Source organism: Magnolia sinica, chromosome 14 (genome assembly GCF_029962835.1).
Source record: "Magnolia sinica isolate HGM2019 chromosome 14, MsV1, whole genome shotgun sequence".
NCBI classification, from domain to species: domain Eukaryota; kingdom Viridiplantae; phylum Streptophyta; class Magnoliopsida; order Magnoliales; family Magnoliaceae; genus Magnolia; species Magnolia sinica.
Genome location: NC_080586.1, coordinates 80,449,769 through 80,467,280, shown reverse-complemented (window position 1 = coordinate 80,467,280; position 17,512 = coordinate 80,449,769). Strand labels below are relative to the sequence as shown.

The window sequence follows — 17,512 nt, the reverse complement described above, 5'->3', positions numbered from 1 at the left end:
AAAAGTATCTCCCTCTTTCTTATCGTCAGAGGCTCCTAGATCAGTGGCAAGCTTTGCACCAGGGATCCATGACCGCGTCAGATTACATCGCTAGGTTCGAAGAGTACATGATGAGATGTGACATTGAGGATCCGATGGTTACATTGTCCAGATTTAGGATGGGCTTCCGATTTAAGATCCAACGAGAACTTTATTCTCTTGACGTTGGCACATTGGAGCACATGTACCAAGTGGTGCAAGACATTGAACACTACCTCAAGGCACCAATTGGTAAGCGTTATGACTCTCGGGATCCAAGTGTCAAGACTTACTCTCAAGGGGCTAAGCCTAACATGGGGAATCAGTCTAAACCCCAAATTGGATCCCAGCCCAACCCTAGAAATGTCAAAGGAAAAGGGATAGCAAGTGCTAGCTCTAGGGGAGGTGAGCAAACGCGATGCTTCAATTGCAATGGAGTTGGTCACTTTGCGCATCAATGTCCCGCAAAAGAGAGGAACAAAGCCCTGGTGATTGACGATGGTGAGGAAGAAGGAGATGAACGAGGTGATTTTGAAGAAGAAGTTTATTAGCCCAATATCAATAGTGCTAGTGATGAGTAAGTAGAAGAAGAATAGACCACACCGCTTGCAGTATTCAGGTGCGCCTTCACCAATGCTAAGGAGAATGATGATTGGTGCCAGACTACGATATTTTACACATGCAAAATGTGGAGAGAAGAATTGCAAGCTGATCGTTGATAGTGGCAGTTGTACCATGTGGTCTCCACTAGCACTTTGTCCCGTTTGGGATTGAAACCTAAACCGCACCCTCAGCCCTGTAAAGTGTCATGGGTGGATGCATCTTCCATGCTTGTTACCCAGCGATATCTCGTGCTCGTTAATTTTGGATCCTATTTGATTCACTGTGGTGCGACATCTTACCTATGGACGTTAGCCACATCATTTTGGGACGTGCCCAGACTTTGGAGATTTGTATGCATCACTACGAGATGGTCAATCGACCGACAGTCGCGGGTTTGTCATCATCGATGAGTTCCTATTTAAAGGCAACAGACTCTGCATGCCCCGTACCTCCCTCCGTGATTTCCTAGTTTGGGAACTTCATGCAGGAGGGGTAGCCGGTCATTTAGGGAGGGACAAGACCATTGCCCTTGTGGAAGATAGATTTTATTGGCCAAGTCTCAAGCGAGATGTAGCCAAGATTGTTAGGCAGTGCAGACTTGTCAACTGACAAAGCAGAGGAAGCAAAATACAGGATTGTATACGCCTTTCCCAGTACCCCATACTCTGTGGCAAGATATTAGTATGGATTTCGTGTTAGGATTACCGAAAACTATCAAGAAACACGATTCTATCTTTGTGGTTGTGGATCGTTTTTCCAAAATGGACCATTTCATTTAGTACTCGAAAACGTCAGATGCCTCCAATGTAGTTAAGCTTTTCTTTGGGGAGGTAGTACGTTTACATGGTCTACCTAAGACCATAGTGTCTGATCATGACGTACGCTTTATGAGCTATTTTTGGAAGACACTATGGCACATGATGGGGACAAGGCTTCAATTTTTGCCTATCACCCTCAAAAAGACGGTCAGACTAAAGTTGTCAATAGTAGTCTTGGAAATCTACTTAGATGCCTTGTGGGTGATCACTCCGAACTTAGGATACCGTTTTTCCTATAGCCGAGTTAGCATATAATAGTTCCACCGGTCCATAGGCATGAGTCCATTTGAGGTTGTGCATAGCTATAAACCTAAGAAACCTGTAGATCTCATTCCTATGTCCGTGTTCCATAGGCCATCTGAGTCAACACATGAATTTACACGTCACATACATGAGTTGCATAATGAGATCAGGAAGCGTATTAATGTTAAGTAATGAAAAGTACAAAGCATTTGCTAATTCTCATCGCAGGTAATTCCAAGTAGGAGATTATGTCATGGTTCGTATGAGGCCTGAACAGTTCCCACATGGGGCCATTAAAAAGTTACAAGCACGAAACGCAGATACTATGGAAACTGGGTCCTAATGCGTATGTAGTAGACCTTCCACCTACCACGGGAATTAGCTCTACTTTTAATGTGGAAAATTTAGTACAATACAATGGTCCTATTACTTCACCTTTTGATCCATCCATAGACCCTCCCACAGACTATGACCTAGTCCCTAATCCATGGCCACTACCTGACCAATCATCTGAGCCATTACCACCTTTACACTCCTTGCCTGCTCAAAGCGAACAAATAGAAGACATAGTGGATCCACAAGCAGTTTCCACTCGACATGGAGGATTTTAGAAATTCCTCGTCAAGTGAAAGCACATGCCGATTTCAGACAGTACGTCGATTACAATAGATGAGGTGCAACATTTAGATCCAGACATTTTGGAGCACTACAAGAGTTTTAGTCCGCCAGAGGCGAACTCTTCTCAGCCGAGGAGAGTTGATGAGGACATCACTACACGTACACCTGTGTACATATCAGAGGAGGAGGTAGGCCACACCAATTTCCCTGTGGCTACGAAAGTACCTATGATCATGCTGAAGACCCCATGTGCATGTGCAAGCATTTGGAAGACCTCATGCTGGGAAGATGCTCATGGGCTGCTTTATAAAGTGCTCCAGACCATTGGATTAGATGGACGTGACGATCGAACCGTTGGATCACATGATCGGGCCATTGATCGTGGATCGTCCACACTAATTTTTATTAGATTTTATCAGCTTATATAATTTAGTTTTGTTTATGTTATGTTTGGACACCATTATGAGTGTTTTTAGTTTATTTTAGTTAGACTAGGGTTATTTTTGACAAAATTCACAAAACGGGGCGCTTATTGTAATTTTTGAATTTTCTTTAAGCTAGAAAAGATGGTGGGCGTGTGAACCTCTCCCTCATTGGATTTTGTGATTTAAAAAAAAAAAAAAAAAACTTTTGCTTTCTTCTTCCATCATCATATTATTTAAAAATACTTTCATGCGATTTGGAAGTGAGATTGGTGCGATGCTAATCTTCATCAACGGAGGAGCGAGGTCTCCATCTATCCCCACGCCATCATTTTTTTTCCCCCTCCGTCAAGGTATTTTCTTCAAGTTCTTCGATTTTCCCATTCTAAGCCCTTATCTTCTCCTAAACTCATTTTTCATTTACCTATCTACAATCCCAAACCCTAACCGACCAAAACCAATCCATCCCTCGTCACACGTGTGACCGTACGGCCACACGTGTAAGGGTACGGCCACAAGTGTAAGGATCCTTCGGGTTGGCCGTACAACCATACCTTGCCCCTTTTGGTTTTTCATCATCCTTATATCAAAACCCCTTTCTTCCATTCCCGAAACCTGAACACTTTCCTACTTTTTCAAATTACCCAAACCCTAATTTTTACCCTAGGTTGTATTAGGTTTTCTACTTTGAAATAGACTGTACCCTATGTTAATTGGATGTCCCTACATTAATTAGATCCTAGTTTTTTTTTAATTTAATGATCTTGTGTGAAGATGTTGGTAACTTAGGCGAGGATTATACATGTTCTTTTGGTTTTCATGGGATTCGTGATGATTATGGCAATGCTTGTGTTTTTTTGTTAATTGTCTTAATTCTACTACTTGATCTCGCAAGTTATTTGGTTCATGCATCGCTCCTACATCAACTAGAGCATTTATCTTTAAAGACTAAATTAAAAACTTCCATAGTTTACCAGTAATATATGGCATGCCAATTGGTGTCATACAAACACCAAATAGTGCCATCCACATATGTTTACATAGTGTCATTAACAAACACCATATATTCATTGTCATCTTAGGAGTGATCTGTTGGAATATTAAGTTAGTAGGGGCACTTCTGTAAATATGATATTAGTGGGCTAATTTGCAAATATTGTATAAAGTGGGTTGTTATGATGCAATAAAGGAAAAAAAAAAAAAAAAAGCCCTACATATGTATTGAATAAGATAATAGAGAGATCCCACGTTCTCTCTTTCTCCAAACCCTCTCTCACATTCCTCTTTAGTTCTTTCGTTCTTCATGATATCAAAGCCTTGATTGATCCAACATGTGCAAGACCAACATACATTGGATCCTCCTCATCAAGACATCAAATCTAGGTAAAAAGGGGAAGTTCTACACAAAAATCGAGGGAGCTATGTGCTGACGTCAGCAATCCACCATTTGTACAGGTTGGTTTTCTACAAAATCTCTACCACCTGATGCGGGATCATGTAAGAGGATTTATGACAATTTTTCTAGAATTTTTTGAAGAAAATTAATATTTTTTATGGATTTTATAGTATTTTCCAGAAAATTGCCCAAATCATACCATTTTTCATATATATCTTGAATCCGTAGTTTTTGAACCACCAAACCAATTGCATATGGCTTTTTTTTACTACTCTAGATAGAAGAGTCAGTTTCGTGGAGATCCAAATAGCGTGGATGCATTTTTAGGCCAAAATGGGTGTCTGGTCAGACCATTTTTTGGGTTTTCAAGGTCCAGCGCATACACTAACTGCACAGTGTATATTCTTGCGTTCTTTGTGTTGATTGATCTCCATCTATTATTGTTCTTAGTATTCATTCTCCTTGTTTCTCCTTTTTTGTTCGTATTTATAGATTCCAAGTCTCTCGGACATGCCCTTGATGGACCGCTTTGAATTACTTCTATGAAATTTAACCTTAGTAACTTTCTTGTTTGGTCTCAGGTTGTTTGGATGTATATTGTTGGCAAGGAGAAGCTTGGGTATCTTACTGGCACAATAAAACGGGCTTCATCCTCAACAGACACGTGGGATTCCTCCAATGCCATTGTTATGGGCTGGTTACTCAATTTAGTGGAACCTAGTATTGCTTCTGGATATATCTTTTATGAGACTATTACTGATTTATGGAAATCACTCAATGACACTCATGGAATGATCTCCAATAAGCCTCGCATCTTTCAGCTAAATACAAAGTTGTATTTTCTCACATAGAAGAACCTTTTCCGTTTCTGAGTATTTTGGGGCCTTGAAGAGTCATTGGAAAGAACTGAGTCATTTGCAACCCCTCAGCGAACTCCCCGATACTCGCAATGTTGAAATTATGAAGAATCGGGAGGATGAAGCCAAGACATACAAATTCCTAATGGGAATTAATAATGAGTATGAGGCATTGAGGATTCAGCTTGTCGCCACAAATATTTTTCCTACACGCCAGACAGCATATTCTGTAGTCTATTCGGAGGAAGACCATGGGAGAATTACGTCAGCTCCAGCCTTGACACATGAGAGGACTGCCTTTACCTCTACTACTGTTCCACAGGGCGATAAGAGTGGCGGTTCAGATACTTGAGGTAGGTACTCATCTAAAAGACATTGTCGAGGTAGGGGGAGATTTTTATGTACATATTGCAATTGTTCAGGACATTCCTAGGAATAATGTTTCAAGCTACATGGTCACCCTACTACCCACGCCGCTGCTTCTAATGATACTAGACATACTTCTGGTATTTGTGGCATTACTCCTACCAACTCCTCTCATATGGAGTCTATTACTATGAATAGGGCAGATGTGATGGACCTTCAACATCTCAGATTCCTTTAGCCTCAGTCAGCCACACCTACATGTCTCATCACAGTCATATGCCTCTTCCTTTGTTGCTACGACAGGTACTGCACTTCATGCCTCCTCCAGTCCTGCCACTTGGATTACAGATTCTGGGACATCCGATCATGACCGATATGCACAGTTGTCTTCATCCCTCCACCACTTCTTGTAGTCGTTAAGTTCATCTTGCTGATGGGACTTCTACCCCAGTTGAATTAGTTGGCTCAATTTTAATTTCTCCTACCCTCACCTTATTTAATGTTTTGGACATTCACAAGTACAATGCAAATTTGATATTTGTTAGTTGTCTTACTAGCGTATTAAATTGCAGTGTGACTTTCTTTCCATCTCATTGTGTTTTTCGGGACTTGACTACAAAAAGGATTATTGGTATGGGGTATGAGCATGGTGGCCTCTACTTCTTGCAACAAGGGGAGCTTGCTGCTGCTAGTGCTTCCGCTACATCTCATTCATTTGTTTCTCAGTTATGTAGTTTAGAGTCCAATAAAGCGTTTGTTGCCATTTGGCATGCAAGATTGGGTCATGTTTGTCAGAACTTTACAATCTCTTGTTCCTCAATTTAATAAAATTAGTGATGCTTACTCTAAATGTGAAACGTGTCAGTTGAGTAAACATGTAAGAAGTTCATTTCCTATTGTTGAACATCATTCCGATAAAATGTTTGCATTGGTATATTCTGATATCTGGGGACCTAGTCCTGCTGCATCTCTGGATGGTTTTTCTTACTTTTTTACGTTTATTGATGATTTATCTTGTGTGATTTGGGTGTATTTGATGTGTCATCGTGATAAACTGTTTACCTTGTTTCGATCATTTCATCAAATGATCTAGACACAGTATGATTGTGCCATTTAGAACCTTCGTTCAGATAATAGTGGTGAGTATACCTCAAATAACTTCAAATCATATCTCCAAGAGCATGGCATTCATCATCAACTTTCTTGTGCCTACACTCCACAACAAAATGGAGTGGTAGAGCACAAGAATCACCATCTTCTTGAGGTTACTCACTCTCTTTTGATAGGAATGAAGGTCCCTAAGTAATACTAGTTTGCACCTTGTTAACATCATGTTATTTGATTAATCGAATGCCTACTCGTATCCTCAAGGGAGATATTCCAATACATGCATTGAAACCTACTTGTCCTTTGTTTGTCGTCCCTACTAAAGTGTTTGACTGTGTCTGTTTTGTGCATTCATTAGGTCCCTCAGGGAAAATTTGCCAATCGGCCTGTTAACTGTATTTTCATTAGATATTCTCTTTAACATAAAGGCTATAGGTGTTATGATCCATCTAAAAGGAAATATTTTATGTCTATGGATGTGACCTTCTTTAAAGATCGCTCATTCTACTCTCCTTCATTAGAACATGCTGATGCAGTCGAGACAAATCATTTTTTACCTCTGCCAATTGTTGACACTTCTCCTTTTGCATTTCCCTTACCATCCAAGCGGATCCTCACCTATGTTCGCCGACAGTCGAGAACGTCACATGGACCATCTATATCGATAGTTCCTCTTGCAGTCTCAAATATCTTCTCTCATCCTATCTCTACTACTAGTCCTTCATCCCTTATTGCTTCTCGCACTCGTAGTCATCATCCCACATTACATCCTATTTCTAATTGTCTCTTATGAGTCTATTTCACCATCATATAGTGTGTTCTTGGCCGCCATTTCTCTTCCACTATTCCTAAATCAGTGCTTGAGGCTTTTTTAGTCCCTACTGGGAAGCAAGCAATGGAAGCAGATAAGGTTGCTCTTTATAAAAATGGCACCTAGGATCTTGATCCATTACCTCCAGGTAAGAGTGTAGTTGGGTGCAAGTGCGTGTTCCAGGTAAGAGTGTAGTTGGGTGCAAGTGGGTGTTCTCCATAAAGTAGTGGGTGTTCTCCATAAAGTATTAGGTTGATGGATCTATTGAGTGCTACAAAGCTTGTCTAGTGGCTAAAGGCTACACAGCATTTTGGGGTTGATTACAATGAAACCTTCTCACTTGTGGCAAAGTTGAATTTGGTCCACTTGATTATTTCCTTGACTGCCAATCTTGATCAACCTCTATTCCAGATAGATGTTAAAAATGCCTTCCTTCATGGCGATTTGGCAAAAGAAGTGTATATGAATCTTCCGCCTGATTTTCAGCTTAAGAGGGAGTATGGGAAGGTGCGTAAGCTGAAAAAGGCTCTTTATGGCATTAAGCAATCTCCCAAAGCTTGGTTTGGTAGATTTAGTGTTGTTATTCTCTCCTTCAGCTTTAGAAGATGTCAAGCAAATCATACGATCTTCATTCATACCCGACAAGAAGGCGAAACTATTATACTTATCTATTTGGATGACATCGTTGTGACTGGGGATGACTTGGAGTTTATTGATCAAGTTAAGCACAAGTTGAGCAAAGAATTTGATATCAGAGATTTGGATCCATTTGCGGTACTTTCTAGGGATTGAAGTTACTTGTTCATCGAAAGGCATCTTCATATCCCAAAGAAAGTATATTCTTGATCTGCTGAGCGAGACTCGGAAATTAGGTGCTCGTCCAACTTTATCTCCTACGGACCAAAAGCACTCGTTGCATGCATCTGAAGGTGAGAGTTTGACAAATCCGGTTATGTATCAAAGATTAGTAGGAAAACTGATCTACTTGATGATTACAAGACTAGACATTGCTCAACTATAAGTATTGCCAGTCGATTCATGGACTTGCCAAAGGTGGCTCATCTAGATGTTGTACATCGCATATTGAGATACATGAAGTCATGTCCAAGACGTGGTATTCTTTATATGAAACATGGACATGTTAATATTGTTGGCTATTCTGATGTTGACTGGGCAGAATGCTCAACAGACAGAAAGTCTTACTTCTTACTATCGCACATTCATTGGCGGCAACTTGGTTACATGGAGAAGTTAAAAACAAGTAGTCGTATCTCGATCCAGTGCGGAAGTAGATTATAAAGCTATTGCTCATGGGGCTTGTGAACTCTTGTGGATGAGATAATTGTTGTCAAATGTGATCGCATATGTGCATGCTGTCGATCATATCGCAAATGCGCATACAATGGATCAGATCGCATATGCCATTATGACATATGTAATCTGGCAAGTATGCCATGGCATACTTTAATATGCGATCGCATACGGTATATGCGATTGCATATTTCCCAACAGTCAGTTTATTTTTTTTATTTTTTTTTTCAGTTTGGTGCACTTTTGTCAATAAATAGGCACTCACATCTCCTCCATTTTCACTATTCTTTACTCCAAAGCTCTAAATCTCTCACTCGTTCTCTCTTACACTAATCTCTCTACAACTATTTCAAGTATGTGTATTTTTTATATTTTGTAGGTTGTGCTTATTTTTTGTAAATTAAGTTGTAAGTCGTAACTTATGAGTAGTTTCAAGTTATCTACATATCAATAAAATTTCTATGTTCGAAGTTTTTAATAATTATTTCTCTCTTAATATAGCTTGTTGATTGTTTTGTAAAAATTTATATAAATATAATATAAGTAATTAAATATATAGCTTATTGAAACACTCAAACTACAAGCGCATATGCGCTTGTGTGAGGCAGGTGGCTCGTGTGAGGCACGCCCCACCTGTGTGAGACGGGTGGCTTGTGTGAGGCGGAACCCATGTGATGTGGGGCCCACGAGGGGGGTTTGGCTGAGGACCTAGCCCATGGGAGTTGGACCTAGGCTATGAGATAAATAGATTGATTCGCCACGCTCTATCAATTCGAGCTTTTAGAGTAAGCGGATAGTTGTCTTGCATCATATTAATTACATAATTATATCACAGCTTTCCAATTATAACGAGCCTCGTGGATTTTTTATAATTTTTCAACTCTCAAGTTCCTTTCTTTTTTGTTTTGTTTCTGGATAGGTAACCCGCGCTTGAACCCAGGACCTCTTATTCCTTAATTTCAGAAAAGTGAAATAATATTTTTGTCGCACAGAGTTTTCTCATCCAAAATTGTGTCCATGTGTGCCGTCGGTTCAATTTCCCAATTTCCCTGAATTTCTCTCTTGTTTAACTTATAATTTTATACTAATTTTGAGGAATAGACTTATATGATATCAAAGGCTAAGAAGAAATATCGGAATTTGAGGCCATGGTGGCGAGGTTGACTCTCACATATCGTTAGACCACAAGGGGTGGATAGGAAGATCTAGTACCTGGGAAAGAATGGGAAATTCTCTACCAGATCATATTTTACAGAGTTTAATGATGTGGACTGACAGGGTGTGAAAGGGTGACACTCAGCCTAAGGTAAATGGCCTGCATGTTAGGACAAGTTGTTAACGATGGAAGAATAATAGAAAAAGAGGGATGGCAATTCCAAACAAGTGTGATGTGTTGTGCTATGGAGGAGAACGACACACATTTCTTTTTTATTCTGAGATTTTTCTATATAAGTGTGGTCCAGCTTTCTTGATAGATTCGGGGTGGCATGGGTTATGCCAGGATCGAGTGGGAAATCTGTTCTCGGGCTGGCAGATTCAAGGTAGGCAATTGGGATTCATGTGGTGGCATCTTATGGCCAAAGCAAAAGTATGGTGCCTCATGGCTTCAGAGAAACATTAGAATCTTTAGTAACAAGAGGTGCTCAGGGAAGGCAAGAGTAAAGAGTGTTTACGGTGGCCTCTGAATTGGGGTAGGGGCAACAAAGTTTTGTGAAGAGCACATCATTGTTAAAGCTTCATGCAGGTGTACCAGCACATCATTGTTATCTAACTGGGAAATGGTAGTGCAAGGTGGATGGTATCCAGAAAGGGTGCACTCTAGGTTGAATCTCCCTCCTTTAGACTGTGAAGCTGAACTTCGATGGGTGCTCAATTGGGAACCCTGGTCCAGTAGGGATTGGGGGCATCAAAAGGAATAGTGAGGGTAGGGTGGTGACAGAATTTTCCAGTCTGCTGGGGAGGCACACATCTAACCATGTGGAAGCGGCAACATTCAACCAACACGTAAAGCTCTCTGTAAGGCATGGTGTACCGTAAAGGCCGTTACGGGGTCGTAAAGGCCGTTACGTAAAGGTAACGGTGGCAACCGTTACACGTTACAGGGTCGTAACGGCCGCAACAGCCATTATGGAAAAATAAAAAAATAAAAAAATTGACCCATAATTGCTGTTAACAACACATTAAATCCCCTATAAAGGCCATAATAGCCTCATAATGGTCTATTATGGGACATATATAGGTTTTTCATACTTTTTAATCAACATTACGAGGCAGATATAGGTTTTTCGGGGTTTTTTTCAATAAATAAAAAAGCGAGATTGTAACAGCCGTTACGAGGCTGTAACAGTTGTTAGGACCCATATTGTAAAGGTAACGGTAGTGGCTGTTACGGCCACCGTTACCATTACAGAATACGTTGTTGTAAGGTGAGATCGTAGGAAGGTCACATTGAAGGTGATTCCAAGGTTGCTCTTGGATGGCCGTCGGCAAGACATTGCCTGTGGGAGGCCGCGGATCTGATTGAAGAGGAGAGGGACTTGTGCAAAACATTGGAGGTGGCATGTTCGCATGTTCAATGCTCTGTAAACGAGATAGTGGACAGATTGGTCAAAGATGAGGTTGGGAGAGAGGAAACTAGCGTTATCAAATTTAGTGGCTAGGCAGGTGGTAATATTAGCAGATGCGAGAATTGCAGTTGGGCATTGACATGGTTTTTGTGATGAACTGAGGGATGCATCCCTTTTTGTACTTTATGTTTATTTTTTTATTTTTTTAATAAAAATGATCCATTCATCAACAAAAGAAAAGGGTTATCAGAGGCTAAAGAGAAAGCAAGTACCACATCACATACATTTCTACATGCCCAAATGAACAAAATACCTCAATGACATAAGTCTAAGCAGTCAAGGAATTGACGAATGTAACTTTCCATTCCAAAAAGTTAAAAAGTGGCTAAATATGACTTGGTATAGTCTTACCTACAACATGGGATAGACCTACAAAGTACAACCCTGGCTTATTTACTGAGCTTTAAAAGTTAGTCAAAAGATGAAATGAATATTTCAGTAGTATAAGCATTTAAGGAACCAATTCAAGCCCCATTCTTTTATAGATTTGGGTTGTTCAGCACATTATTTGCATAAAATGGAAAGATACTATTGCTTGCATTAACCTGATGACACTTAACTAGAGAAGAAACTGTGTTCTCTTTGCAGCTATGAACAAATTACTAGAAAATTGAATGAAATCATGCAAAAAACTACTTTTTTTAATGATATTCAAGATTACTTCACCTACCGCAACATTTCTATTTCACCCAAAGAAAGGAAAAAATAGTCAATCATGATGGAATAACTAAAATAGATGAGGAACTTCCTCAGAAGTACCAGTCATGGATTAGGTTTCCTGTGATGTGTGGCTTTAAAGAGGAACCCCGATCCTTCGACTGGTGGCCAGCAGTATATAGTACCAAAGAAACCTGACATGGAAACAGAGAAGAAGAACAATGGAAGGGTATTAGCTGTCAGGAATTTCTGTACGTGTTTGTGGAAAGGTCAGATATACATACAACAAGGATGCATGTACACAACATCTAAAGAAAATTTACTTCTGTACGCAATCAAAATAGTCAATGAAGCATGAGAAAGGTATCCATCAAACATATAGCTATGTAAAAACATGCTCCGATTTCTGGTTATGACCGTAACGCGTAATGTGCAATGGTTATGACCGTTATCGTTACGTAACGGCAGTAATGGCCGTTACATAACTGATTTTGAATACCTTGCTGCTGATTTAATGGGTTTTTGTCAATTTCGGAATAAATAAATATTTTTTTATTTAAAATAATAAAAAATTATTAAAATTTTATTTTTTAAAATTTATTTTTGATGTGGTATCTTGCCTTTGTTAACAGAATGTTCTTTTGCAAGTAAAATATATCAGGAGGAAGAGGGAGGTAGCATGATATAGGATAAAGAAACAGTCGGTGCACTGCCAATAATCAATTCAAAAGTATATGTAATTTATGTGGCCATTTGTCGAAAGGTGAGAGGGTAACCCGCTTAAAGGAGCATTTAGCAGGAGGGTATCGTAATGTTGTGAACTGCCCTAAATGCCCACAAGATGTGCAAGACGAGATGAAGGCTGCATTAAAGAAAAAAATGTTAAGATAAGAAATGAACAACATGTGTTGGAGAGGGGGATTAGGGAGTTGGGGCGGGCACCATATGTAGGTGATGAGTATGTCGTGGATCTTGGTGACAATGATGATCCTAAATATAAGCGCACAATTCAGGAGTCCTCATGAGATCAGTGGGAAAGGGATCAGGAAAGCAGGTGGGACGCGAGTAGGTTTAGATTTGAGGAGTTTGATCATGAGCATGGTGGGGGGAGTGGAGTAGGGGGAGTGGGGTAGAGCCGAGTAGGGGAGGGGGTAGTGAAGCAGAGGAAAGTTCTAGGGGTGGTAGAGGGAAGGGTAACCGGTGGGGAGGATTATGGGGTGTGGGGTGAAGCAGTAGCATGCGAGAGCCGATTTACCTTCAGATCCGAGAATGTAGAAAGAGACGGGAGGAACACAAAAGAAATTAAATGACATGTTTAGTGGAGAAAAAGGTTGGGAAGTTTATAGCGAAGTTTTTTTTTTAGTGAGCTCGCACTTCAAGAATATGATAGGTGAAGTGTAGCATGAGGGTGTGCAGCCGCCCACACCCTTTGAGATCATGGGGAAGTATTTGGATGATGATGAATATACGAAGATGAAGACATACATAGAATCATATAAGCAACCATGGGAGATGTACGACCGCACTGTCATGTGTGACGGTTGGACCAGACCGACAAAGATGTCGGTCATAAATTTTATGGTCTATTGTAGGGGACAGGCGGTGTTCCTAAAGTTTATAGATGCGAGTAATAAGAGTAAAAACGCGGACTACAGTTACAAACTAATGCACAATGTCATCCAAGATGTTAGGAGGAAGAACATTGTGCAATTTATTATGGACAATAGAAGTGTATTTGTCAAGGAGGGGAAAGATATAATGGATAGATATCATATGTAATGGATCCCCAGCATAGCCTATTGCATCAATCTACTGTTGGAGGTGATCGAGGATAGGCCGTCAGTGAAGGCCATTATTATTGACACATGGCTCATCATGCCCTTCATATACAACGACACATGGTTATTAGCTGCGATGCGCAAGAGGTGTGGTGGGGATATAGTGCGCCCGGGGTAACACGGTTCGCCACAAATTATATCACCTTAAATAGCCTCCTCAGACATGGGTAGGGGCTACGAGAGCTTTTCAACTCTCAGGACTACGCAAATTGGAATAAGATGAGCTCAAGTTCCAGGCCACAACATGATTATGGATCATAGACACACAAGATTATCTCAAGTTCTAACGCAAGGAGGTTTAGGTGAATGGTCTTCACCATAGGTTTGCTCTCTGTAGGTGAGGGTTCGATTCCCCTCCTTGGCTTTACCCAATACACGTGGTTGTGGGTGATTGCGTGTATCCGCGGGGATTAGTCTCACTTCAAAAAAGAGGTGGGGACACCATGTGTCTTCAAAAAAAAAAAAAAAAAATTATCTCAAGTTCTATGCCACAGTATGGGTATGGATATGGAGCTAATGGATATACGAGCGACTCCAACCATTATGGCTCATCATTTTTCACTATGGTTAGGAGTTCACTTCCGCATTATGGGCAGTGATATGGGCAGCAATATGGATCCCCAATAGCTCCATCTATGCCCATCTCAGATCCATATTAGCCACAGACTAAAGATTGCATAGTACCCACGGATGGGCGTATTGGTTCAGTTCGAAGAGGATGAGTACCAATGTTATATTAGGGAGTTATCTTAATTGGTACTATTCTACTATGACATGGGCACAAAGTTGTCGATTTGTGAAAAATCAACATTATTACTAGCCCCGTCGAGATGGAGACGATGATTTCAAGCCACCGCACAACTCTATATGGGTTTAGACCATAGCCAGTCACATCATTTATAGGTATATTTTCAATTTCTACTTAATTTGCTTTTGAATAAATTGGTTGTGTTTTCATACATGTCTTCTTACATTTATAGCTTATTTTGCATTAGTTCAATCAAATAGCGCATAGCTTAAGACCCCACCCCATCCAGCAAAAAAAAACTAGTCCAATTCGAACACATCTCCACTAGCAACCACGCCCACCCCATCCAAAAAAAAAAAAAAAAACCCAACCATTGTCCACCCAAATCCCCATCCATCAATACAAAATAAAAAAATAAAAAAACCAGCATCATCGTCAACCATTACTTACACCATGATCACTGCCCAAACCCACCAACCATCACCCGCATCATCAAAACAAACCCATCCCCTTGTCGCAAATCATCATCGCTGCCCAAACCCATTGTCGCATCTTCCAGACATCAGGTTGTAACGTCTATAGTCATAACCCTTGCAACCACAACCTATTAGCAATGCAACCGAAAACATCATCAACCCTCCATTCCCGTCTGAGACACACCCTAGCTGATTGGAGCAGACCACCCGCCCAAACAACAACATTTCACATTGTCTCGCCCCCTGTTCGGCAACCTCCACACATCTATGAAAACACCCATCCCAAAACCCTGTATTTTGTAACCTATTGTGTAAATAGAAGATTTCTCATAGGTCCTATACGCGCGCAGTACAAATAGCTTACAGGACTACTCAAAGCAATGGCCCAACATTCATAACCAGTGTACACCTATTCCAATGTTGCTCACTTGTTGAATCTGCCCAAGTCTAGTTATGTCCCACGGGTCTTTTGCTGCATGTATGAATATTGGAGATCAGATTCTCTTCATCGTGCTTCCTCGTCCCAATGGCGTCTTCCTCCAATACTACACCAACCTTTGTCATTGCAAATAATTCTAATCTAGTTTCCATTAAACTAGATGGTAATCCCAATTCTTACCAGTGTTGAAAAGCCATGGACTACTTGGCTTTGTCGATGGCACACACCCATGCCCTAAAAAATTTCTTTTTAGAAGATGATGGAAAAATCTCCATGACAATCAATCCGAGGTATGATGAATGGCAACGCCAAGACCAAAAATCTTCTAAGCTAGATAAATGCTACGGTATATGTCATTGCAATTCCCACATCTCAGTCTGTGTGGGAGACTCTCGAACATCGGTTTCAACTCTCTCAAGATCACAAATATGCGATTGAAGTCGCAACTTCAATTCATAAAAAAAGCACCTCATCAATTGTCGAATACCTCCTTAATATCAAATCACTTGGTGACAGACTTGCATCTATCGACAAACCTATGGATCACACTATCTTGTGTTAATAGCACTGAATGGACTACCTTCCAATTATGCTCCTTTTTCGCACACCGATTAAGGTTCTATCTGATCCTTATTACAATTGATGAATTAGACAGCCTCCTAATGTGTTAGGAACTCAATATGAATGACCAACTTGCCATGACCTCTACCACGGAATTGCTACCCATGGATCCCATACCAAAATCAAGCCCGTGGTCATTTTCGATCAAATAGAGGTCATGGTTGAGGTCGTGGAGGTAGAGGTGGTAACTCAAATTATTCCACATTTACTACGCGACCAACACGTTAGATCTGCAATAGAATGGGTCATACATACATTGATTGCCACAATCGTATGAACTATGCATACCAAGGATGAATAACACCTTGAAGACCAGCTGCCATGGTAGCCTCTCAAACTCCAACTACAAAACAACTTTGGTACACTGATACAGGAGCAACAAATTATGTCATTGTCAATCTGTCCAACTTATCTCTTCATTCGGAATACCAAGGAAGTGACAAGCTATCTGTTGGAAACTGTCAAGGTTTAGCAATACACAACACTAGTGATGCCATCATTCAAACTCAATCCAAAACATTCCATTTATCCCATCTCTTACATATTCCCTCTGTTTCTTCCAATCTATTATATGTTAATCAATTTTCCAAAGACTAACTGCTTATTTATTTTTAATGCTAATGGTTTCTATATGCGAGACAAAATGTCGAGGAAGAAGCTTTTCCACAGTCAGAGTAAGAATGAACTATATCCGTTATGGTATCTCCAACCACAAGAATAGCACCACTCCTTTAGCTCCACTTGGTAAATGTACTTCAATTTCGTTTTGGCATCATCATTTAGGACATCCTTCATCAAATATGCTTGGCCACTTATCTTCTATCTTACCACTAAGAGGGAGCCATTCACCATTACGCTTTTGCAAATCATGCCAATTGGGTAAAAGTCATCATTTGCCTTTCTTTCAAACACAATTTCTTCACAACCTCTTGAATTTACACATTCGGACATTTGGGGTCCTTCGCCTGTTTATTCAATAAGTGGTTTGTGTTATTATGTTGTGTTTGTGAATAATTTTTATAAATATTCCTAGTGATTTCCTTTACATTCACATACTCAACTTTTGGATAGTTTTGCTAGTTTTAAATTTAAAATTTAAAATTTACTAAATTGCAAGATCAAGACACTTTGGTCAGATGGAGGTGGTGAATTCACTAGCCATCAATTTTGCAAACGTTTAAACAAACATGGAATTCCGCATCTGTTGTCTTGTCCTCACACTCTAGAACAAAATGGGTTAGTTGAATGCAAGCATCACAAGATTGTTGAAACGGGCATCACTCTACTCTCTCTCTCTCTCTCTTTCTCACACACACACACACATGCCTATCAAATACTGGGTAGAAGCTTTTCATATTGCAGTTTTCCTCATTAACCACATGCCCAGTCATGTCGCAAAATGGAAATCACCCTGGGAAATTTTATTTCATAGGCCGCCCAATTACACGTTCTTACGAACTTTTGGTTGTGCTTGCTATCCTAAGGTTCGACCCGATAACAAGCACAAATTGAAAACTCATTCTATCCAATGTGTCC

At 40.2% G+C, this 17,512-nt stretch overlaps 1 protein-coding gene across 1 annotated transcript in view; it reads right to left on the bottom strand.

Annotated features, from left to right (window-relative positions):
• The window catches only part of LOC131224703 (delta(14)-sterol reductase-like), a 93,020-nt gene that overhangs the window by 54,773 nt on the left and 20,735 nt on the right, over positions 1 to 17,512 (bottom strand). The window contains exon 5 of the mRNA XM_058220013.1: positions 11,957 to 12,048. Coding sequence (XP_058075996.1) covers positions 11,957 to 12,048 — 92 coding nt within the window. The remainder of the gene's footprint in view (positions 1 to 11,956; positions 12,049 to 17,512) is intronic.